Source organism: Myxocyprinus asiaticus, chromosome 1 (assembly GCF_019703515.2).
Source record: "Myxocyprinus asiaticus isolate MX2 ecotype Aquarium Trade chromosome 1, UBuf_Myxa_2, whole genome shotgun sequence".
Lineage (NCBI taxonomy): Eukaryota > Metazoa > Chordata > Actinopteri > Cypriniformes > Catostomidae > Myxocyprinus > Myxocyprinus asiaticus.
This window is the reverse complement of record NC_059344.1, coordinates 64,759,195-64,784,034: the sequence shown is the minus strand read 5'-3', so window position 1 is coordinate 64,784,034 and position 24,840 is coordinate 64,759,195. Positions and strand designations below refer to the sequence as shown.

At 37.9% G+C, this 24,840-nt stretch overlaps 2 protein-coding genes across 4 annotated transcripts; one reads left to right on the top strand and one right to left on the bottom strand.

Moving 5' to 3' along the window:
- Nucleotides 1–1,042: 1,042 nt before the first annotated feature.
- Nucleotides 1,043–8,959, top strand: LOC127426194 (FAST kinase domain-containing protein 3, mitochondrial-like). 3 transcript variants are annotated; one of them, XM_051672881.1, is made up of 7 exons: nucleotides 1,043–1,113; nucleotides 2,731–4,163; nucleotides 4,259–4,347; nucleotides 6,577–6,751; nucleotides 7,053–7,122; nucleotides 7,239–7,353; nucleotides 8,560–8,959. In XM_051672881.1, the coding sequence occupies exons 2-7, from the start codon at nucleotides 2,756–2,758 to the stop codon at nucleotides 8,692–8,694; spliced, it is 1,992 nt and encodes a 663-aa protein (XP_051528841.1). In that variant the 5' UTR covers nucleotides 1,043–1,113; nucleotides 2,731–2,755; the 3' UTR covers nucleotides 8,695–8,959. The 3 variants fall into 3 exon arrangements, 2 of the variants coding, with proteins under 2 accessions (XP_051528841.1, XP_051528915.1); XM_051672955.1 differs by lacking the exon at nucleotides 1,043–1,113 and adding an exon at nucleotides 1,164–1,306; XR_007894765.1 differs by lacking the exon at nucleotides 8,560–8,959 and adding an exon at nucleotides 7,493–7,807 and having other exon boundaries at nucleotides 6,577–7,122.
- Nucleotides 8,015–23,958, bottom strand: chmp5b (charged multivesicular body protein 5b). The gene is made up of 8 exons (XM_051676865.1): nucleotides 23,801–23,958; nucleotides 19,284–19,388; nucleotides 19,021–19,067; nucleotides 14,847–14,940; nucleotides 14,419–14,490; nucleotides 14,162–14,270; nucleotides 8,993–9,108; nucleotides 8,015–8,436 (listed from the first exon to the last, which is right to left on the bottom strand). The coding sequence occupies exons 1-8, from the start codon at nucleotides 23,867–23,869 to the stop codon at nucleotides 8,386–8,388; spliced, it is 663 nt and encodes a 220-aa protein (XP_051532825.1). The 5' UTR covers nucleotides 23,870–23,958; the 3' UTR covers nucleotides 8,015–8,385.
- Nucleotides 23,959–24,840: the final 882 nt, after the last annotated feature.

Sequence of the window (24,840 nt, the reverse complement as noted above, 5' to 3'; positions counted from 1 at the left end):
TAAAAGCACATCTTAAGAGAATATGTTAATGCATCAAAAAGCAAAGCCATATACACCCTATTGAAAAACTCAAAACTTGCAACACTTGTCCTTTCTGATTTTTTAAGGCAGATGTGCTTTCTTACAATGCTCTCATCATTTTGTCTGTTTTCTTTTACTCTGTCAATTTGAATCTTGCCTTTTCTGGTTACAGCATTTAGAACTTTCAGAAAAATATGTGGAATTATTATTTGTCAATTCATGCTTGTACAATGAAGATAAACTACAATAAAATTGGGCATAAATAATGCTGAATTTGATAAACGGTGCTTATTAAATAGCCATTATGTCTGCCCTGGGTAAAACGACAGTAACAAGAATATTTATTAACTATAATATAATTATGAATATATTAGTAATATAATGAATTATACAATAATATTAAATATAAATTGTACTACATTATTTATATAAATGCATTCTATATAAAATAATATATACAGTATATAGCAATTATTTATGACATTTTAATTATTTAGGAATATGAAATATGTTCAACGCTGGCTAACAGCAAAAGCAAGAATGTTCATAAACAATATAGTAATTATAATACAAATTATTATTCATAATATAATATATAAATAATATAATTGAAGAAATTGGTAATATAATTATACAAAACATTTAATATAAACTATAAAATACATGAATTCTATTATTATTATATTATAAATAAAATAACAAATGATATAATATATTAATAATTATTTATGAAATAATATAAATCATTGATGAATATGAAATATGAAGAAAAAAAATCATAATTAGAATACATAATTCAAATTTAAATATGAAATATGTTGTCATCTCATAGTGTTTAATACGGAGTAAACAAATATCGATTTTTTTTATTTATTTATTTATTTTATTTATTTATTTATTTTTTATTAAAATAAAAAATCCAATTCTTGCGTAAGTCAAAACAGCGGAAGAACGTGGGCGGAGTTTTGCCACACTCTTTCCCCGCCCACGAAGACGGAATGACCAATCACAATTCAGCTGTCAGTGTTCATGCGCAGTTGTTACAGAACCATGCCGGGTTTGTGTAATCTGCACTGGACGGATGTTTCTGAGGTAACTGTCTTTCATTTCACCTCATTGTTCTGTATTTGTGTTTTCTATCATGCCACTATGGCACTTACTTTGTCCCTTCATTGTCTCGCTGAACCGTGAATAGTTTATTCTCGATCTCACGCGGACTTTGCTATATAACATGACTTCCGCGTGAGGTACAAGGGCAAAGCGTGTTTCATGCAGCTTTATTGTAGTAAGTAATAATGATACTTTTTCTAATTCTTTTGCTATGTAAAATTTGTAGGCATGGCGTATCCGCACGTATAGTCATAGCATTATAGTAATGAGAATTGGGAGGTGGAGCGTTTAATTGTCATGAAATTAAAAAATAAAATCTAAATTGTCCTTATTATTTTTGCCAATAATAATAATATTTTTTCGTCTGTCTTTATGTCTGTGACATGTGCTTTGTGAGCTGCTCTCCTCTTATTGAAATAGGCTTTGTAATATAGAGTTACATCCTGCTGCATGTTGTAAAATTAATATAATTGATAGCAATCTTACTGATGACTTGAAACAATCACTGGTGACATTTTTCACCATTTGAGTTAATCCTTAAAGGTGCACTCAGTATATTTTTCTTATTAAAACAGTTGTACTCCTCATGAAATTAATTGTCATTTGGAAACATATGTATAAAATCATGATAACTCACATGAGATGAAGACTCCAGTCATATCAGTAACGTTATAAAAGCTGTTTATTCTGCATGAAGAGGGTCCCCTCATGGGGGCGGCCATGTTGAGATCACATGACCAGTCGAATACTGCTCACTTAATCTCAGTGACCACCCTGTTATTGGACACTTTCACTCAAGGATTAAATTAATCATGACTGACTGTGAATAGTGAAATTCTGCATTGGCATCAGTAACTGAAAACTATTGATTTTGATTGATGTTGCATCCAAGCCGCTAGGTGTCACTGTAAGTCCAAGAGGACATGAACAAAAACTTACTGAGTGCACTTTTAATGATGTTAAACATTAGAGTTATTCCGTGTCAGATCAACCAAATTTCAGAAAATTCCAGCTGGTATTGTTGATTGTGTTAATACGTTTTCCAGAGCGTTGCATTTCTGAAATCCTGAAACTTCTGAAAGCTAGATTTAGGTATTGCACTAACCGAAGAGCCACATGTGTCACTTATTTTTTTAAAATTAGCGTAACTATTGTTTATATGAGAATAAATAAAGGGACATATCTAGTTTCAGCATTATTTGTACTTCATACCTTTATTTTGTTGGACAAGACAAAATAGCCTTTGGTTTTCAACCTCTGAAAATGGGTGAAATTTAACAAACTACAGATGGAGCCACATTGAGAGTCTCAAATCTCTGGGATTTAACCAGATAGGGCCTTAAAATTTAAGATACAAAAAGAAAAGTTTGTTCTGAACCAGAATTTAGAATAATTGTATGATATCTTTCATAATTCTGGAGTTATAGGCACTCCAACTTTGGAAAACAAGAAAAAAAGTGCCATTTACCCTCTACAAAATAATTGATTACTCAGTAAATATTGATCCATGACATTTAATCTTTTGGCTTTCATCATCATTTGTGTTTAAAAGAAAATGACCCATTAACTTACATGTTCTGTCTTTTGTTGTGACTGTAGATTAAGGATGTTGTAGCACTTTCCAATGGCCAAAACACTGGCTCTGAGGCTGCATTTGCTTAGGAATTTGGGAGCCCAAGTCCTTCCATCGCTGGTAGTGTGTCTGGGTAAGCGTCTATGCTTTCCCTGTCTTAGGACGTCCAGTGTTTACTCTCTCAGTCAAAGAGGTGTATGTACCACAACACGAGACCCACTTTTCCTTGTCGCTGGACCTGTTCGCCCTTATCAAGAGCTCCTAGCCAGTGGAAGATGTCTATCTTGGTTGCACCACCTGACTTCCGATGAGGATCGCACATTTACAACCCGCTTGTCCTCCTGTACAACATCCCAGCAAGTTCTACGTCTTCTGCGATCTCACCCTGAGCTCTCGGGTGCAGCATCAGCTTCTGTCCTGCACCGATTGGCTGACTTGGAACAGGATGGCACCTGTGGTCTTGGGAACCCACAAGTCCTATTGTCAGACGTGGCCTTGAACAAACTTTGTCACAGACTTGAGCAAGAGTCCACCGCGTTGGAGGATGAAGTGGTGGTTCAAGCTCTGGTGGGCTGTACACGACTCTACCTTGACCCTTGGAGTCGCCTGGTGGTAAGGCTGGTGTCCGAGAGTCAGGAGAGGCTGGACTCGGGACGGTTAAGTGTTGAAGCACTCTGTGGGTTAACAAGGGCTTTATTTGCATTGGAAGGGCCTGACTGTGGAATGCTAAAACAGGCTACGACGCAGCTTCAAAATAAAGACCCGGCACAATGGAACGCAACACAGCTAGTGGCTGTTTATCGCATGCTAGCATCTGGTTTGGGTGAGGATGGACGCTACCTTGAGCTTCTGAATGAAATGAATGCTCAAGCACTCCGATTAGCGCACAGGATGGACCCAGTTGCAGTTAGTGAGATTTTAGGTGCTCTAGTCAAGCTGGGAGAGATGCAAGCAGTGCCACTAGTTATTGCGCTCTGCAAGCAAGCTGTCCGTCATGTGCAAAACTTTTCAGATGCAGAACTGACTGTAGTTTTGTCTGCACTTATGCACTACGGACACAGCGATCACTTTCTCATGGAAGCTCTTGAGCGCCACGTGCCTAAGATCACCTTCAATGCTCAAGCAGAAACAGTAACCAAGGTGATGCAGTATTTCGGGCGACGACGCATTCTTTCTCCGCCTGTTTTCAATGCAGTGGCTGAAAGTTTCATGTACCGTGCGGAGGAGTACTCCACGTGGCAGGTGTCACAACAGATAGTCGCACTGGGAGTTTTGGGATACGTGCCGCCTGACGCGGGGAGATTGTTCCGAAAGGTGGAGTCGGTATTGCATGCCCGATTTTCGCAATTTCAGCCCAAAGCTCTTCTAGATCTACTGCACGCCTGTACTCTGCTACAGAGGTACCCCCTGAACTTCGTCTCAAAAGTCTTCAGCCCTTACTTCATGCAGCAGCTACAGGGTAAGGAAGCAAATATGTCTTTGTTTATACAGTACCATTTCATAAAAATGTTAGAAAATGGTTTTAATAATAACTTTCTACTTCCCATTACAAAGCTGAAACGTGCAGCGGAATGGATCGCACAGTGCTCGCTCAGCTCACCCAACTCTACATGACTGTGAAGCTGGAGTGTCCATTCTATGATGTGAGTGAAAATGTATTGTTTAGATTAAAGGGCCATTCACCTAAAATGTTTGCCAAACCTTCGGACACCGTAACACGAACCTTGCATTTCCGCTCTCCCACGTCCGCATGTGTATGAATAAAAGTAAATGGAACACAAAATAACTTTACGGCCCCAAACATATTCTACGCAAGTATGCAAATGCTTCTAGCTATGCAAGCTCGATTCACGTGTCAGTGCATTCTGAAATTCATAATGCAATACAAGGCGTGTTGCGTTATCAGCGTTGCAACAAATGGCACTATAGAGAGCAACAGTGCCTGTCCACTTTTTCAGCCGTCTTGGTTCCAGAAGGTTTTCCTTCATAAGAGTTCTAAGCCATGAACCAAACCAACCAGATCAGAGATGAATCACAACATTGCATCAAAAAGTCAAAGGTACAAGACTTTGTATTTAACGTCTTTAATGAGGGAATGAACTACAATCCTGTAAACCATTGCGAATGATGTAATCGACCATACAATTATGGGGAAAAAAAATAACATTTGTTGATTGAGTATAGAAGCAATATATTCACACTATATTGCAAAATATTCAGGTAAATACAAATATATACATAGTTTTGAGAGTGAAGGGAGATGACTCAGTTGCGTCATTCACAGTGCATCATGGGAGCGTGCGGTCGCTGCAGAGCTCTTTTGGCGCAAATTGTTTGCTCTGATTGGTGGATGTTTTTTCTTCAGGATCATGGGTAGTGTAGTTCTTTACCAGGAATTCGGCTATTAAAGGATTAGTTCACCCAAAAATTTAAATTCTCTCATGATTTACTTTCAACAGAACTAAAATTAAGAATTTTATAAGCCCATTTCAGCTCTGTTTGTCCATAAAATGCAAGTAAACGGATGTCATATTTGGTATGGCTTCATGGTTAGTAGAATTTAAATTTTTGGGTGAACTTACCCTTTAAACACAAAAAATGAAATTGAATTATCACGTACCGATGAATTCAACAGAAGAATACCATCGATTAACAACCTCAGAGCTCACGGTAGGTCTGTTTTTAAAGGTTTAAAGTAGGGCTGTCGATTTAACGCATTAAGTCTGTGCGATTTAATTATATAAAAAATAACTCGTTAAACAAATGAATGCAATTAATCATGTCCCCGGACAGCTATATGGAATATTCCAACCATCGGGGCAATTCAAGCTTGTACCACCTGTTTTCAGCATGGGGCAGTAAGCGAAACTTCAGCTGTTTAGGCAATGCGCAGCTGTGCCGAGAACAAACCACACTCAGGCTTGCGTGACACTAGCGACTAGAACGTGTACTTGCGTTCAAAGTACACAGCTGGACACAGCGCAATTCGGAAAACTGGATCGAGTGTTTTTCTAAGTTTCTAAATTTGACACAGCGACCAAAAAACGCTGTGTTTATGACATGATGCAACCAAAGCGCTCTTAAAGCATCCCTCTGACGCATGTTTACATTGATGCATCCATAGAAAAGCCCTTAATAAATCTATCTCAGACAGATTGACGAATTCAGTGGATTGCTGTGAACTATATAGGTCAATGATAGGCGTATGTTCAATAATATGGAAAAAATATAAAGCCACTTTTTGTATTGTCTTATCAATGCTATGTTCGTCTGCCACAATAATGTAATGCATTTTAATTATCTGAAGTATTGTTTTTATAATATATATTATATTTACAATTATTTGACCATTATATATTGAATTCTTATTTGAGGGGCTTTCTGAGCAAATATTTATACAGTATATGTGAATAATTAAAACAATTTAATCGATTGACAACCCTAGTTTAAAGTTATCGTTAAAAATTGATTTGCATATGGAAAAATGATTGGGATTTTTACATCTGGAACCAGACTGTTGCGCTCTGTTAGCGTTAACTCTTCTCTACGGTTAGTTTTCTCTTTCAGATCAACTACTGTCATGGTGGAACAACAGTTTAAAGGGAATTTTGTTGACATGCTTATAGCTAACTAGCTGAATAAATAATATGGCCCATTTAAGGGCACAGAAATTTGAAGATGAGTCTATCGCCCCTAGAGTACTGAGGTTTGTTACCACGCCAGTAACGCAAGAATGCATGTACAACCAACCACAAACTTGCAATGCGTTGGCCAAACTTTTGTGTCTGCATTGGCGCACTTGTGTTGAGTATGTTGCTTATTTATTCATAACCTACAGTGTTTGCTTACATAATGTCTATATGTGTTTGAAGGGTCCATGGCTGTCACACAAGTTTCGTGTAAAGTCATTTTTGGCCCCAGGACAGTCTCTGGAGACTCCGGTGGAATCTCAACTGGACAATGCTGTGAAATCTGGACTAGTGGATCTGCTGGGAGCTCGATCTTACTTTGCTTCTAGAGTACTCACTTCGTATTGCTATTCACTAGGTATATCATAAATCCTGCAAGTAAAGTTTGGTTATAAAAGTCTATTACAGAACTGCTCGCGCTAACACAAAAAACCTTTTTGTCAGTTTGTTATTATACACTACCTACTCAATCTTTTTGACAATTTTCCACAATTTATTCTACAGAATTAATTACAAGCATTAGGGTTAGCCTAATGCTTGTCACCCTAACCCCTAGATCTAAAGGTTTTTAAGATCATGAGAAACCAAATCCAGTCTGGTAATGAATCTCTGTGATTGCATATGACAGATTATTCTGAATCGTCTGTCTCTCTCTTCAGATGTTGAGATAAAACTAGATGAGGAAGGTTATGTGCTGCCTGCTCGCCATATAGATGAAGTCCACAAGAGGTAATGCATGTCTTGCTATTTGCTTTTAAAGCTCGCAGTGAAGAGGCACTGATATTTATGGTGTGTGAGAATGTTTGCATGCACTAAACTTAATGCATACATTTGTGAATCATCAGAATCGCTGTCTGTATTGATGGGCCAAAGCGCTTTGCTGCAAATGCAAAACAGCTTCTGGGCAAGGAATCTATTAAGCAACGGCATCTGAGGATTCTGGGATATGATGTTGTTCAGGTAAAACAATCATTATTTGTTTACTCATGGCTTAACCCCATTACTTTTACCTTCTTAAAGAAATACAGTCTATTTAGTAGGTTCAAAATCAGTGCATTTACCACTATAGTCTGTTTTTGTCCCCTCTCTCTCTCTCTAGATTCCATATTATGAGTTTGAGAAACTCAAGGACAGAAAAGAAGTTGTGGAATATCTTCACAAGAAGATCTTCCCTCACAGCTACAGACTCAGCTGGTGACTATTGGATCACCAAATCCTATCCCACATCTAACTTCTATTTCTCAGTCTACAGTCAATGCATTCAATGGACTTAACGGGTCGACAATTTTTCCCCACATACAAAAACATTTGAGTTTTAGATTTATTTGTAGCTTTTTAAATCCTGAGGCTGTTGCACAGTTGTTTTAAATGTAAATTGCTATGTAAATTATCATAATAAAAGCACTACATAATCTTTTGATTTGCTGTTTCTCCAAGCAAACTGCACACATTTCTTCAGTTTTTTCCTCTCACACTTTTCAGACTGACATTATTCCATTTACGTGTCAATTTGTTGACATGTTAACCATATTGCAGCATTATGAAACAATATTTCCATTGTAAATTATCGTTAAATACATTATCGTCCACAATATTCCATTGTAAATTCAGTCCTCAAACATTTATCAAATATATAATAATTTATTATATTTACTTTGAGTAAGCAACACTGTACTGCAGTACAAAGTAAACCAACTACCGGTGTATATCCTTTAGAAAACAGCATAGATCATAGCAACAGTATCTCAACAGAAAATAATCAAACCTGAAAGCACAATGATTATTTAAGAAAGCTGACTATGATTTCAAAGCTGACACATTTCCTTATGAAGCAATAAAAGATTAGAATCAAGACCAAGATTGTAGGCAGGATTGTTTTAGTCTTGACACTGAAGTTTTGAATCTCTGTCCCGGTGTTTCATTGTAAAGTACGTGTGTAGATATTTGTCCAAGTCTTTTGAGGGTTTGGGGTTGTGTAGTGTTGTTTTTCTATTATGTAGCTGGAATCTGAGGAAGGCCAAATTCGTCCACCAGTACTCCATCCTGTTTGTACAAAAAAATAAAGATACTTTTAATAGTTACCAAAAATTGGTTCTTCAGAGACATTTATGTGAACATGACACCAGTGCATTGGTCATTGTAGTCTGTTTTTGTCTCTTTCTCTAGATTCCATATTATGAGTTTGAGAAACTCAAGGACAGAAAAGAAGTTGTGGAATATCTTCACAAGAAGATCTTCCCTCATCTAAAGCAAAAAATTAAAACAAACACAGTGTGTTCAGAATGGCATACTATATTTTAAAATGGTATTTGATACAATATGCAAAAGTAAATGATTCCTCACTACTTTGCATATGTACATCTAAGAGAGGTTAAATGTTATCAGCAAATTTAGATGGCCATTTTCAATCTGTTTTTTTTTTTCATCACAATTCCATTAAAATCTGTATATCATGCTATATATCGTTATTGACCACAATTTTGAAAATATTGTGGTGTAATTTTTGTTTATATCACCAACCCCTAAAAATTACTATGGTAATGTGCCATACTGAACATACTGATAGTTTCAGCATGTAACTTCCATAAAGTGCACTTACCCGATTGGTGCTTTTGTCTCCTGGTACTCCCTCGGGTATAGCTGGAGCTGAGGAGGCCTCGTCCAGATATGAGTTGTCATCGTCCAATAGGAGTTCATCACCAAGTGCATCCAGTTCTAATAATGCAAACAAATTAAATATTTGAAACCAGTTATGATGCCTTACAATAGAACAAGTAAGAAAGAAATGCAGATTCAGAGGTGATGGACAAAAAAAGCGTATCAAAGCATAAAATGCTTTGTGGCACAGAAGACATATATAGGTATATACTTATCTTTATATGTAATATAAATATTTAACAACACATATGCAAATATAAATGTATATGTAAAAATGAATTAAGATAATTCAGTAAAATATATATTGATCAGCCACAACATTAAAACCACTGACAGGTAAAGTGAATAACATCGATTATCTCGTTACAATGGCACCTGTCAAGGGGTGGGATACATTAGGCAGCAAGTGAACAGTCAGTTCTTGAATTTCATGTGTTGGAAGCAGGAAAAATGGGCAAGCGTAAGGATCTGAGCGACAAGGGCCAAATTGTGATGGCTAGACGACTGGGTCAGAGCATCTCCAAAACGGCAGGTCTTGTGGGGTGTTCCCGGTATGCAGTGGTTAGTACCTACCAAAAGTGGTCCAAGGAAGGGTAACCGGTGAACCGGCGACAGGGTCATGGGCGACCCAAGGCTCACTGATGTGCGTGGGGAGCGAAGGCTAGCCCGTCTGGTCCGATCCCACAGAAGAGCTACTGTAGCACAAATTGCTGAAAAACGTAATGCTGGCCATGATAGAAAGGTGTCAGAACACACAGTGCATCACAGCTTTTGGGCGTATTGGGCTGCGTAGCCAAAGACCAGTCAGAGTGCCCATGTTGATCCCCTCTACTGCCGAAAGTGCCTACAATGGGCACGTGAGCGTCAGAACTGGACCATGGGGCAATGGAAGAAGGTGGCCTGGTCTGATGAATCGTTTTCTTTTAGATCATGTGGACAGCCAGGTGCGTGTGCGTCGTTTACCTGGGGAAGAGATGGCAGCACGATGCACTATGGGAAGAAGGCAGACCGGTGGAGGCAGTGTGATGCTCTGGCCAATGTTCTGCTGGGAAACCTTGGGTCCTGGCATTCATGTGGATGTTACTTTGACACGTACCACCTACCTAAAGATTGTTGACCACGTACACCCCTTCATGGCAACGGTATTCCCTGATGGCAGTGGCCTTTTTCAGCAGGATAATGCGCCCTGCCACACTGCAAAAATTGTTCAGGAATGGTTTGAGGAGCATGACAAAGAGTTCAAGGTGTTGACTTGGCCTCCAAATTCCCCAGATCTCAATCCGATTGAGCATCTATGGGATGTGCTGGACCAACAAGTCCGATCCATGGAGGCCCCACCTCGCAACTTACAGGACTTAAAGAATCTGCTGCTAACGTCTTGGTGCCAGATACCACAGGACAATTTCGGAGGTCTTGTGGAGTCCATGCCTCGACGGGTCAGAGCTGTTTTGGTGGCACGAGTGGAACCCACACGATTTTAGGCAGGTGGTTTTAATGCTGTGGCTGATCAGTACATATTATAATATATATATATTGTGTGTGTGTATATATATATATATATATACAGTTGTGCTCAAAAGTTTGCATACCCTGGCAGAAATTGTGAAATTTTGGCATTGATTTTGAAAATATGACTGATCATGCAAAAAAAAAAACTATCTTTTATTTAAGGATAGTGATCATATGAAGCCATTTATTATCACATAGTTGTTTGGCTCCTTTTTAAATCATAACCACTGTGTGGTTGTTTCAAGGAGCACAATATTTGTTGACCCCTCTCCAAACATAGCGCTTATGGTTGTGACCATAAAGCTCTATTTTGTTCTCGTCACTCCAAATTACAGTGTGCCAGAAGTTGTGAGTCGTGTCAAGGTGTTGTCGGGCATATTGTAACTGGGCTTTTTAGTGGCATTGGCGCAGTAAAGGCTTCTTTCTGGCAATTCGACCATGCAGCTCATTTTTGTTAAAGTATCGTCTATATTGTGAACAACCACACCGTCTTTTTCCAGAGCAGCTTGTATTTCTCCTGAGGTTACCTGTGGGTTTTTGTTTGCATCCCGAACAATTCTTCTGGAAGTTGTGGCTGAAATCTTTCTTGGTCTACCTGACCTTGGCTTGGTATCGAGAGATCCCCGAATTTTCCACTTCTTAATAAGTGATTGAACAGTACTGACTGGCATTTTCAAGGATATCTTTTTATGTCCTTTTCCATCTTTATAAAGTTCCATTACCTTGTTACGCAGGTCTTTTGACAGTTCATTTCGGCTCCCCATGGCTCAGTATCTAGCCTGCTCAGTGCATCCACGTGAGAGCTAACAAACTCATTGACTATTTATACACAGGCACTAACTGCAATTTAAAAAGCCACAGGTGTGGGAAATTAACCTTTAATTGCCATTTAAACCTGTGTGTGTCACCTTGTGTGTCTGTAACAAGGCCAAACATTCAAGGGTATGTAAACTTTTGATCAGGGACATTTGGGTGATTTCTGTTATCATTATGATTTAAAAAGGAGCCAAACAACTATGTGATAATATATGGCTTCATATGATCACTATCCTTAAATAAAAGTTTTTTTGCATGATCAGTCATATTTTCAAAATCAATGCCAAAATTTCACAATTTCTGCCAGGGAATGCAAACTTTTGAGCACAACTGTATATATAGTCTGGTTCATCCTTGGGAGCAATTTCCAAACGCTTGAAGGTACCACATTCATCTGCACAAACAACAGTACGCAAGTATAAACACCATGGGACCATACAGCCATCATACCACTCAGGAAGGAGACATATTCTGTCTCCTAGAGATGAACGTAGTTTGGTGCAAAAAGTGCAAATCAATCCCAGAACAACAACAAAGGACCTTGTGAAGATGCTGGAGGAAACAGGTAGACAAGTATCTATATCCACAGTAAAACGTGTCCTATATCAACGTAACCTGAAAAGCTGCTCAGCAAGGAAGAAGCCACTGCTCAAAAACCACCATAAAAAAGCCAGACTACAGTTTGCAAGTGCACATGGGGACAAAGATCTTACTTTTTGGAGAAATGTCCTCTGGTCTGATTAAATAAAAAATGCTGCAGGAGGGACTAGTGCACTTCACAAAATAGATGGCATCATAAGGAAGGAAAATTATGTGGATATATTGAGGCAACATCACAAGACATCAGCCAGAAAGTTAAAGCTCGGTTGCAAATGGATCATGACCCCAAGCATGCCTCCAAAGTTGTGGCAAAATGGCTTAAGGACAACAAAGTCAAGATATTGGAGTGGCCATCACAAAGCCCTGACCTCAATCTGATAGAAAATTTGTGGGCAGAACTGAAAAAGCATGTGCAAGCAAGGAGGCCTACAAATCTGACTCGGTTACACCAGTTCTGTCTGGATGAATGGGCCAAAATTCCAGCAACTTATTGTGAGAAGCTTGTGGAAGGCTACCCAAAACGTTTGACCCGAGTTAAACAATTTAAAGGCAATGGTACTAAATACTAACAAAGTGTATGTAAACTTCTGACCCACTGGGAATGTGATAAAAGAAATAAAAGCTGAAATAAATCATTCTCTCTACTATTATTCTGACATTTCACATTCTTAAAATAGTGATCCTAACTGACCTAAGACAGGGAATGTTTTCTACGATTAAATGTCAGGAATTGTGAAAAACTGAGTTTAAATGTATTTGGATAAGGTGTATGTAAACTTCTGACTTCAACTGTATATATACAGTACACACTAGAGCTGCACGATTAATCGTTAAAAGATTGCGATCTCGATTCAGACACCCACGCAATCTCATTTCTAAATGACAACGATTCTGCAATGTATATAAACCTTCCAGGGGCATGCCTTTGTAAGGCGGTCAAATTTAAATGAGAAATTCACTTCAAGATGCATTTTTAAAAGTTGATCTTTTCAACTTTAAATGGCATCTACATGCATGAGATGCTGAATAAACTAAAACACAACGGCCAAAGACGTTTGTCCAGCACAGACTGCAGGATGCAGCTACGATTAGCTAGGAGTGTGACATTATCTCTGTTCAGTTCAATATTTTAATAGCTACTGATGCTACAAAAATAACAGCATTACTAAGATCTGACTGAATTCGCTACCCGTGCGCTGTTTGATCACAGCCGGCTGCTTTCCAATGCTCACATTTGTGTGTATGTCCATGAAGGTCACATTAAAACTAAATTGGAAACTTTTAACCAGGCCTTCATCATTTATTTTGTATACTTTTCAAATGCCTTCTATATACAGATTAAAATTTTTTTGTCAAACTTTCAATATTAAAAGATGAAAATCCATGATAAAAATACAAATTACTACATATTTAAAACTATGATAATCTAAACAAAGAGTGAAATAAACCATTTCAATATTTATTGTGTGAAAATGACTATCAATTTTTTAAAAATGACAACTATCCCACAGTTGTGACATCATTTCCACCACACCAAACAGCGGTGCCCCTAAGTTTTTTTTCAAAGGTTAATGTACATGTTAACCAAGTGAACAAAAGTGTGAGTGAAGAGTATGCTTGAGATGAAATTTTGAAGAAAACAAAAGAAAATTCAAGGCAAGTATCACTTGAGCAGAATATTTTTATATAATTATATTCCAATCAAGCTGTCATGTAGCCAAATTATTCAAATAGTGTAAAAATATTATATAATTCAGTGTATTTAGGATACATATGGTGTTAGCTATGAAAGTAGCCTTAGCAAGACAAAAGAGTTGGACATTGTATTTGAAAAAACGTTAAAAATGTAATTTCCATCAGCGTCATTTCTAGCACAGAATTCTATTAAATACGATAGAATTTGAAATGTTGCAGAAATGACACTGTGGTGGGAATTTTCATGAGCAATAAAAACATTTTTTTTTAAAAAAGGTGAAAAATCTTTTAAGGATACATTACTTTCCAGAAGTCCACAGTTCTAAAACTGCCCGAAGTTGAAGAAACAAACATATATAGGCAGGGTATATACAAAGTGAGAAGACCAAAATGCCCAACGTCTCACTAGGTTTTGCGAATGTAACTTACAAGCCAGACTGCTCAACTGAGAAAAGCAAAACATACTACCTCCAGGCTTGTTTTAACTAACCTGCTTCCAGGTCGTCTTCATCGATGTCTGGTGTCCCGTAGCTGCGGCTCATAGCCTCCTGCACCTCATTAGCATCTTCCATCATGTCTTCCAACTGATCCTGCAGATCCTGCAGAATACACAGCAAAGCAATTTCTACGATCAATTTCTGCAACTGTGTTTTACATCACAAAATGTACGGGGGGTGAGACGTCCCATATCAGTATATCGGTACTTTCACATAAACAGAAATTTGAAGGGCTGAAAAGGAATCTTACCTCAATCTGATCAATTTTAACATTCTTGTATGCTTTCTTCATTTCTTTGGCTCCGATTTTCATTGCATCTACCTGTTTCAAACATATTAACCCAGCATACAAACGATTATTTTTAGTGCATAGGACAATACTAATGATTATTACGAAATATGCTTGAAAGTTATCTTTGGTAACACTTTGAAAAATACTTTTATGGCATTTATTCAAAATTGGTTAATGATTATTTCAATCTACAAAAGTATAAATCTCTATCTATCCATCCATCCATCTATCTACAGTATATATATATATATAGTTCATTGTTAGTCTATGATACCCAATGGATTGTACAGTAAATATTTCCTTTTTTAATAAAAAATTCGGCATGCTTTTGTTTTGATCTGAGGTTGGTGTGTACACTGCAAACTGTGAGTATACTGTATTCTTACAGTGGTTTTGGTGTCTTTAAGGGTCTGGATGGTGTAGTTCGCCTGCTCCATGTTGAATGACTGCTGCATCAACTGATCTTTCTGCCCTTCATACCTGGACATTCAAGAATGATCTTTAATATTGTATAATAAAATGAAAAATATTCAGTAGTCCCAGATATAGCACATTTCATTACGCTTTAGAAAACAATAAGGCCAATCAGATTTCCTCTGTGTAAAGCACTTAGTAAATACAATAGTATAAGACAGGTGAGAACATGAAGTTCTCATTTTAGAGCTCAGTAGGGTCGAATCATAACCTTAAAGGGATAGTTCCTCCTAAAATTGACAATTCTGTCATCATTTACTCACCTTAATGTTGTTCCAATTCCATATGAGAGCCTCAGTCACCATTCACTTTCAATGCATCTTTTTTCCATACAATGAAAGTGAATGGTGACTAAGGCTGTCTAACATCTGAGGTTCTGCCTAACATCTCTTCTTTGTTCGGAACAACATGAGGGTGAGTAAATGATGACATTGCAATCATTCATTGCACGCATTCATATTCAAGTGCATTTATAAGAGGTGAACCGATATATCGTTGCTGATAGTTGCTTTTTGGAACTATCGGTTATCAGCAAAAAATCCAAGCCGATAGTTACCAATAATTTTTTTTTTTTCAATTATTATTCCTTTTTATTAGATTATAAAAAATGAGCACTCCGTAGAGGTGTTGTTGTTAAGTAGATATACAGGATGGTTTTTTGTTTTGGAATGCCCAATTCCCAATGTGCTTTTTAAGTCCTCGTGGTCGCGTAGTGACTCGCCTCAGTCTGGGTGGCGGAGGACGAATCCCAGTTGCCTCCGTGTCTGAGACTGTCAACCAGCGCATCTTATCACATGGCTTGAGCATGTTGCCATGGAGACATAGCGCGTGTGGAGGCTTCACGCCATCCACCGCGGCAATCATGCTCAACTCACCACGCGCCCCACCGAGAACGAACCACATTATGGCGACCACGAGGAGGTTAGCACATGTGACTCTACCCTCCCTAGCAACCGGGCCAATTTGGTTGCTTAGGAGACCTGGCTGGAGTCACTCAGCATGCCCTGGGAAGATATACAGTATGTATTTAAATGATGGTGTCCCTAGAGAAACTGAAAAAGTCTGTTTTTATTACCGGATCGCTGATGATCTACTACTGATGAATGATAATCTACTGTTGAAGAATGAATGCTTACACACCGATCAGCCACAACATTAAAACCACCTCTCTAATATTATGTAGGTCCCCCTCGTGCCCCCAAAACAGCGCCAACCCGCATCTCAGAATAGCATTCTGATATGATATTCTTCTCACCACAATTGTACAGAGCGGTTATCTGAGTTACTGTAGACTTTGTCAGTTCAAACCAGTCTGGCCATTCTCTGCTGGCCTCTCTCATCAACAAGGCGCTTCCAGGACTCGACATTAAGCACTGTCATGTGCTTGTCCTTCAGACAAGTAAATTGGTCATTCACTTGTCTGAGTAAAAAGTTACTTGTCCGGAGACAAAAACAAAAGAAAGGACGTAAGAAAGAAAAAAAAGCCTCCATCGTCATCATTAACACCTAATAGGGATTAAGAACACAGTGCAGAAAGACGGTAAATCATTACTCACCCTCAAGCCTGTATGAATTTCTCTCTTCTGAGGAACATAAAATTAGATTTTTGGCAGAATGTTAGTCACAGTCACTATTCACTGTCACTGCATCTTTTTTCCATAAAATAAAGTGAACTGACACTGAAACTAACATTCTCCCTAACATCTCCTTTTGAATTCCACGGAAGATAGAAAGTCAGACAGGTTTGCAACAACATGAAGGCGAGTAATGATGACAGAATACTTTACAATAAGGTTCATTAACATTAGATAATTCATTAGCTATCATGAACTAACAATGAACAATATTTTACAGCATTTATCAATCTTAGATAATGTTAGTTACAAAAAAAATTTTTTTTGTAACAATTGTAACAGTGCATGAACTAATGTTAAAATATACAACTTTTTATTTTAATGTATGCAAATGTATTAATATACTGTATGTTGGAATGAACATTAACCAAGATTAATAAATTATATAAAAGTGGTGTTTGATGTTAGTTCATGTTAACTGATGTAGTTAACTAACATTAACAAATGGAACCTTTTTGTAAAGTGTTACCAAATTTCATTTTTGGATAAATCATCTCTTTGAGAGTACAAGTCAATTCTCACCAGCTGCATTAAAAACAGATGTTTAATATTGACAAAATGCATTGAAAATGTTAACAGATAAAATCCTGAGTGAACCTTGCTGCTAAATCAGTTATGTTGTATATTCAAAACAGATATGCATATTAAAGATAGATAATACATTTTCATTGTGTCATTTATTAATGTTATAGTATTCATATTATTATACTGTATATTGTTATATACTTATTAAAACTGACTGATTCACATGGCAGAGAAAATACCTCGGATACATACATTAGATAGAGCTCTAGAAAGATGAGAGATGTGACGGGTGAATAAGTCTGTTTTAAGCGTTTCTCTTCACTCTATAGATGGTATTTAAACACAAAGCGTTTTTGCAATTTCTGCCTTTCTTGCTGTATTATGAGGGAGCGCCACGATGTGACGAGACAAAATTAGATCTCTCCAACTTTGCACGCATGCAATGAAGACAGCTTTGTTGATTATAAACAGGAGCAGTAGTTTTATCGCATTACTCGCTTATAGAGACATGGTACAACACCATTCGCATGTCCAATTAACAGGGTTATACCCGTTTATATATGTAAAATCTAAAGTTCAGTAAATATGCGCTTTCCCACTGCCCGCACTCACAAGCTGCTGAACTGCACCACGAGTGAAGACGAGAGGGAGAGAAGGCGACGCGATAGAGGGAATTCCCCGAAACATGCAGGAATTATTAAAATTGTGCTCAATCCCTGCAATCCCACGCTACTGAGCTAACATTCGTTATTCAGATTTTACTCAGGCTACTTGTCCGGTCGGGCAAGTCAAATTCTCTTTAACTTGCCCATTCAAAATTCAACTTGTCCCGGACAAGCATTAATGTCGAGCCCTGATTTCCATCCGCAGAACTGGATGTTTATAATGCAGGACTTTAAACTGTAAATGTGATTTGTGATCGCTGATGATCTACTACTGATGAATGATAATCTACTGTTGAAGAATTAATGCTTACACACCGATCAGCCACAACATTAAAACCACCTGCCTAATATTGTGTAGGTCCCTCTCATGCCCCCAAAACTGCGCCAACCTGCATCTCAGAATAGCATTCTGAGACGATATTCTTCTCACCACAATTGTACAGAGCAGTTACCTGAGTTACAGTAGACTTTGTCAGTTTAAACCAGTCTGGTCATTCTCTGTTGACCTCTCTCATCAACGGGGCATTTCCGTCCACAGAACTGCCGCTCACTGGATGTTTTTTGTTTCTGGCACCATTCGGAGTAAATTCTAGAGACTGTTGTGTGTGAAAATCCCAGGAGATCAGCAGTTACAGAAATACTCAAACCAGCCCGTCTGGCACCAACAATCATCCATGTGATTACCTAATCAGCCAATCATGCATATACAGGTCAGGAGCTGCAGTTAATGTTCACATCAACCATCAGATTGGGGAAAAAATGTGATCTCAGTGATTTGGACTGTGGCATGATTGTCAACACAGAATGGCCAGACTGGTTTGAACTGACAAAGTCTACAGTAACTCAGATAACCACTCTGTACAATTGTGGTGAGAAGAATATCATCTCAGAATGCTATTCTGAGATGCGGGTTGGTGCTGTTTTGGCAGCACGAGGGGGACCTACACAATATTACGCAGGTGGATTTAATGTTGTGGCTGATCGGTGTATATTTTCAGTTTAAAATCCTGCATTATGAACCAAATCTTATTTCTAGTTTTATGGTTATTATTGGGATTTAAATTGCAAAATAAACTGCATCTGGGATTTGTTTCATTTTGGACTCTTGTAACCTCTATGTCTGTGCCCGTCACAATAATGAAAGACTAAGAAGTTAAATCGATTTTAAAAGCTATCGTCTGATTAAATGGTTAGCAGCCTTTTCCACCAGCTACATTATTGGTATCGGCAAAATCCACTATCAGTCAGCCTCTACCACTTACATTCTCTTCTGTTTGAGGACCCGCATAGCTTTCTGTTTCACCATGTTCTAGAAAACAAGCAGAGAAAAAAAACTACATGAGAAGACAATATGATGAAGTCCAAAGCCTAAATCCTCAACCACTAATACGTGGTTGCATAAGCAAGGATATTTACTTAATTCTGATTTAATAAAAACGTATTAATAAAAAAAATAAAATAAAAAAAAGTATTACAATGTTTTGTTCCACCCATGTTTTGAGATAGAGTCCAAGCCAAATTTTACCTTTGATGGACCATCCCTCATTTTCTTCATCTGATCTTTGTATTTCATTAGTTCTGCATCGAGCCTGGCAATCTTCTTATCGACGGACTCTGCTCGTGAGTCGACCTGCAGTTCAGTATATGAAGGACATTATGTAAGACATGTATCAGCATTCATACATAAATAATACATACACAAGGCTGGGCAATAAGGATGCCCTTAGGCCAATGTGAGAGAGACTGGTCCGATGTCACAAAACCTCACATTTGTTTATCTTGTGCATGTGCTTTTGTACCTTGCAAACTTTTTTGTTTTGTGATATTGAAATTGGCGGATTAAAATGTGTCAGCAAGACAAAGTTAAATAGTTGGCTATAGGGGTTTTGTTGAAATTGTAAGAATGATTGGTTATAGACTACCCTTCCTGTCTAAAACTCTTGAGAGGGTCGTATTCAACCAGTTGTCTGCTTTTCTCTCACAGAACAACCTACTCAATAGACATCAGTCTGACTTCAAAAAAGAACACTCAACAGAGACTGTCCTCTTGTCAGCAGCTTAAACCCTGCGACTGGTGAGAGCTAACTCCAAATCATCCATCCTCGTTCTCCTTGACTTGTCTGCTGCCTTTGACACACTGAACCACAAGATCCTCCTGTCCACTCTCTCTGACCTGGGCATCACAGCAACTGCACTTGGATGGTTTGAGTCATATCTCACTAGCAAATTTATCAAAGTCTCCTGGAGAGGAAAGGTGTCCAAGACACACCAGCTGACCACTGGGGTTCCTCAAGGATCAGTGCTTGGACCCCTCCTCTTCTCGATGTACACAAAATCACTCGGACCAGTCATTGAGGCACATGGCTTTTCCTACCACAGTTACGCAGATGATATGCAGCTCTACCTGCCGTTCCAGCCTGATGACCCTATTGTCTCAGCTCGTATCTCTGCCTGCATCTAAAATATTTCAGCCTGGATGAAGGAACGACACCTTCAGCTCAACCTTGCCAAGACAGAACTCCTCGTGATCCAAGCCAACCCATCTATTGACCACACCCTCACCATTCAACTTGGTTCAACTACACTAACACCAACCAGAACAGCCCAGAACCTGGGAGTGATGGTAGATGACCAGCTTAATTTCACTGCACACATCTCATCAACCGCCCGGTCTTGCAGGTTCGCTCTTTACAACATCAGGAAAGTCAGACCTTTCCTGTCTGAAAATGCTACACAGCTCCTGGTCCAAGCTCTGGGTAGGTTGCATGAAACTGTTTTAGACTAGTCTTACAAGTTAGTTGTTTAAAATTTTGGTCTTAACTTTTTCAGTCAGTTCAATAAAACTTGGATCAGTCTAATTTAAGACAGAAATGTAAGACGGCAGACCCATAGGCTAACTTTCATTTACATTCCATGTTGCCGTGGAAAGTAACTGTCAGCTGAGCTTGTGGGGGCTTCAGTTGAGGGATAGAAGGAGCTTGAGTTGAGACTTTAAAGAAGATTTGACATCTACGATTGAAACAAAACTTAAATTCACTAAATTTGTTCATTACAATCGATTTTTAAGCATTGCATTCTTCTAATAGGCAAATATTTTCCAGCAAAGGAAAACTGTTGAACGCCCACTGTTGACCATTTTATTTAAGCTGTTCAGTGTCTTACTTTTCCCACAATGCAATGGCAATTAGACTGTCTTACTAAAGACAACTGAGAGCTTGTTTTATGCAACAGGCTTTTTATGGCATCTTTAGCTAGTCAGACTAAGGGTGTGTTCACACTTGGCAGGTTTGGTTCGATTAAAACGAACTCTGGTGCGATTGCTCTGTTAGTGCGGTTCATTTGAACAAGCGTGAACGCTGTCCCCCGAACCTTGGTGTGCACCAATCAAGCGGACCAAGACCCCTGAATAGTGGGTCTCGGTCCGCTTCCAAACGAACTCTGGTGCGGTACGACTGATATATGAACGCAGCATGGACCAAAGACATCTAAAAGGACCAATTACAGGATGTGATGTCACAAGATGCGACCCTAAAAATCACATGATTTGATAACACAGAAAGAGCGGTAAGAGCGGTGTATGCAAAACAAAATGAGCAGAGGGCAAACATGGAGCAATGAGGAGGTAAAGTTCCTTATTAAACATTTGATCCGATGAGCATATTTCCATTATACTGGAAAAATCACACAAAAATGCTCAAGTGTTCATAATGTTCAGTGATAGGTTAAGGGAAAGTGGGTCCAACGAGCGTAATTTGTCCAGCAGCCAGCATTTTTTTGGATGTTCGGCAAGTATACGTCATAAAAGCTGTCCAATCAGGTTGTGACCTTATCCTTATGCCTTTTGTTTTGAACGCTAAGCGAACCAGGACTAAATGTATCATTATATTTTTTGGTCCAGACCAAGAGGACCGAATTACAAGTGTGAACACACCCTAATTGCTAGACAAAGTCTTAAGTTAATGGCTGTGTTTATGCAACCGGCCCCTGGTCATTTCAAGACTGGACTACTGCAATGCTCTGTTGGCTGGCCTTCCAGCTAACACAATTAAGCCACTGCAGATACTCCAGAATGCAGCAGCACGTCTGGTCTTCAATCAGCCAAAAAGGGCTCATGTCACCCCACTCTTGATTTCACTCCACTGGCTACCTGTAGCTGCCCGCATCAAATTCAAGGCTTTGACTCTGGCCTTCAGGACAGCCAATGGAACTGCACACTCTAACTTCAATTTACTTCTTCAGGTCTATGCTCCAACTCACTCTCTGAGGTCTATGAATGAGTGATGTCTGGTGGAGCCCTCACAAAGAGGTACAAAGTATATTCCACGATCGCTCCCTTTCTCTAATCTTCTGTAGTGGAATGAACTTCCAACCTCCACACGATCTGCTGTTATCTTCTCAACAATCAAGAACCAGCTGAAAACACATCTGTTCCACGAGCACTTAACCAACCCACACTAACTGCACTTACTGTACAAAAACAAACAATCCTTTTATGTCTCTTTCTTCTGTGCTAGCATCTTTACTACTTCAGCCACTGTGAGAACTTGGCAGTCCAATACTGCAGATGTTGTTAAACTCTGTATGACAAATTGCTTGCTATGTGTCTCATTTGTAACTCGCTTTGAATAAAAGCATCTGCTAAATGACTAAATATAATGTAAATATAAATATTCTTGGAAGCATCAGTTGTGAATAGATTGAAATGTATGACATCTACACTCAGAAAAATGAACTTTCACTATTGTTAGGTTTACAGAATCCTCCCTCGTTCATATTACTTAAACAAATGCGTGTAACTAAGTTGTTCCAATGAAAAAAGTTTACTTTCATACATTTGTTTTTGGACAACATGAATGCTTTTTGTTTGGTTAAATGAAACTGGGCAAGGGGATTTCTAGTTCGCAGCATGCTTTGAATGGGAATCGATAGTGAGAGTAAATTTTAAATGTACGTGTTATTTAGTGTTTTTGTGCAAGATGAATAAAAAGGATACTTGTTAGTGTTTAATGTTTTGTAATGTTACTGTTTGTTGGTTTTACTCAATTCAGTTAGGCTCCCTCTACACAAAATATTTGAGTTAAGATTACATAGTCATTTTAAGTAAAGAAAACATGTTTCAAACACGTGGAACCACTCTCCAAGATTGAATCAAGTTTGGTCAAAGAGTTGTTTTTTTGGGTTTTTTTTTTAAGTGTATAGAATGGGTTGAAAATGATAAACAAATCACTGTTTTCCATTGTTTTGTTTTTTTTACAAGAAGTGTGCATTTATATCTGTCACAGATTAACACTGCAACAGTAGAATTTCAAGCTATACTTATGGATTAAAAACAAAATAAATTAGTTGTTTTAACTTATTAGAAAATAGAAAGCTTAACATTTATTGAAATCATATACATATATATATATATATATATATATATATATATTTCTTTCTGACACATTAATGTATGTGGTTAAAAATAAAATGTATATTCTTTGTAGTGGGCTCAGTGAAAATATTGGGGGGGAAATCTTATTGTTGAGTCATAAATAAATAACTAAAAAAAATAGAACAGATAAAACAACCAATTATCTTCCTAATTTAGGTAAAATACAGAAAAATGACAAGTTATTGATGTGTTATACACCAGCAGGACTGGTTCACAACACACCCACAACACAAGCCTCTCTCTTTTCCCGGAAACACAACTTTCACACCGAATGTTGTTGTCCATTCAATAAAAACACAATCATGTCACTTCACTAAAATAAGCAAGCTAATGTCTAACACAATGACAACCACAAAACAACGAAGTACACTCGTAATGTTTACCTATATGTACAGCGTTTGTTTTGATTTTACGGCACAGTAGAACATATTCAAATGACTTAAATCGCTATCAAAATGAGTAGAAATATAATGTATCATTTTTCAGTCTGAATAACTGTATTGTGAATGCGAGACTGCAGCAACAGTGACGCTAATGCAGCTGTCAGGACAAAGTTCCTTTGTTTGTCCGTCTCTAGACCGTCTATAACGCTGCAAATAACAAATACATACACTAGAAATGCAGTCCGTGAGGTTCGGAGGCGGTCCTTTGGGTTTTCCTCGTCCGAAAATGCGATTCATCTCGACACTTTTCTACAATATACACGTTGAAAAGAACAACACACCCGACCATCAAAACGCAGCCTGAAAAATCCCGGAAGCACTGACGTCATGACGTCACACGGCTGTCACGCGGTGTTGGGTGTGTCGCGTTATTTATTACGACTAAATGTAGTTTTTCTTGTTCACATGTCGCAGTTTAACTTGATCTTTTTAAATGCTTTTTGGAGTAACTTCCTCCTGTGGGTGTGAGGCCAGTGTCGGGTGTAATGCATTACCAAATAATTAATTACTGTAATTAAACGACTTTTTCATTGAAAAAAAAAGTAAAGTAAGGGATTACTGTTAAATTTTCAATAATGTAATTACAGTTACTTTTAATGTAAGTGCATTAAATACTGTATAGACTATAGAGAAATTCTATATTAAAAAATGGTGAATTTAAAATCGAAATTTAACATCTAATGTTAAAATATATGTTTTCTAATTAAACACTGCCCCCTTAAATTCTTTGGCCAGTTCATGATTCATAATTTATTTGATTTTATATGATTTATTTGAAAGAATTAAAAGAACTGTTTTATGTCTATCCTTGTATTCTTCATCTGGTCGAGGTTGATAAGGGTTTTAGAAAGTAATAAGTAATGCAGTTACTTTTCAGACAGAGTAATTAGTACAGTAATCTAATTACACTGTAGAAGATGTAATTAGTAGTTAGTAATAAATTACTTTTTTAGAGTAACTTACCCAACACGGTCTGAGGCGGTACTGTAGGGGTTTCCAGTGTTACGTTGTCATGGCAACAAAGGTGCAAAATTGGATCCATACGACTCCAGTGGTTAAATCCACATCTTCAGAAGTGATATGATAGGTGTGGGTGAGAAACAGATCAATATTTAAGTCCTTGTATATTAAATATTTAAGTAATTTTTTTACCATAAATCTTCACTTTTACTTTCATGTTCTTCTTTTGTTTTTGGCGATTCACATTC

What these genes read in the sequence shown, in the direction of transcription:
- LOC127426194 (XM_051672881.1), top strand. Translation starts at nt 2,756, where the DNA reads ATGGCCAAAACACTGGCTCTGAGGCTGCATTTGCTTAGGAATTTGGGA. An exon ending in TGGAGTGTCCATTCTATGAT is followed by an intron (nt 4,348 to 6,576) that starts GTGAGTGAAAAT and finishes ATGTGTTTGAAG; the next exon opens with GGTCCATGGCTGTCACACAA. An exon ending in TGGGATATGATGTTGTTCAG is followed by an intron (nt 7,354 to 8,559) that starts GTAAAACAATCA and finishes CTCTTTCTCTAG; the next exon opens with ATTCCATATTATGAGTTTGA.
- chmp5b (XM_051676865.1), bottom strand. Translation starts at nt 23,869, where the DNA reads ATGAATCGCATTTTCGGACGAGGAAAACCCAAAGGACCGCCTCCGAAC. An exon ending in TTAAAATTGATCAGATTGAG is followed by an intron (nt 14,271 to 14,418) that starts GTAAGATTCCTT and finishes TGTATTCTGCAG; the next exon opens with GATCTGCAGGATCAGTTGGA. An exon ending in TGAAGACGACCTGGAAGCAG is followed by an intron (nt 9,109 to 14,161) that starts GTTAGTTAAAAC and finishes TTGCATTATTAG; the next exon opens with AACTGGATGCACTTGGTGAT.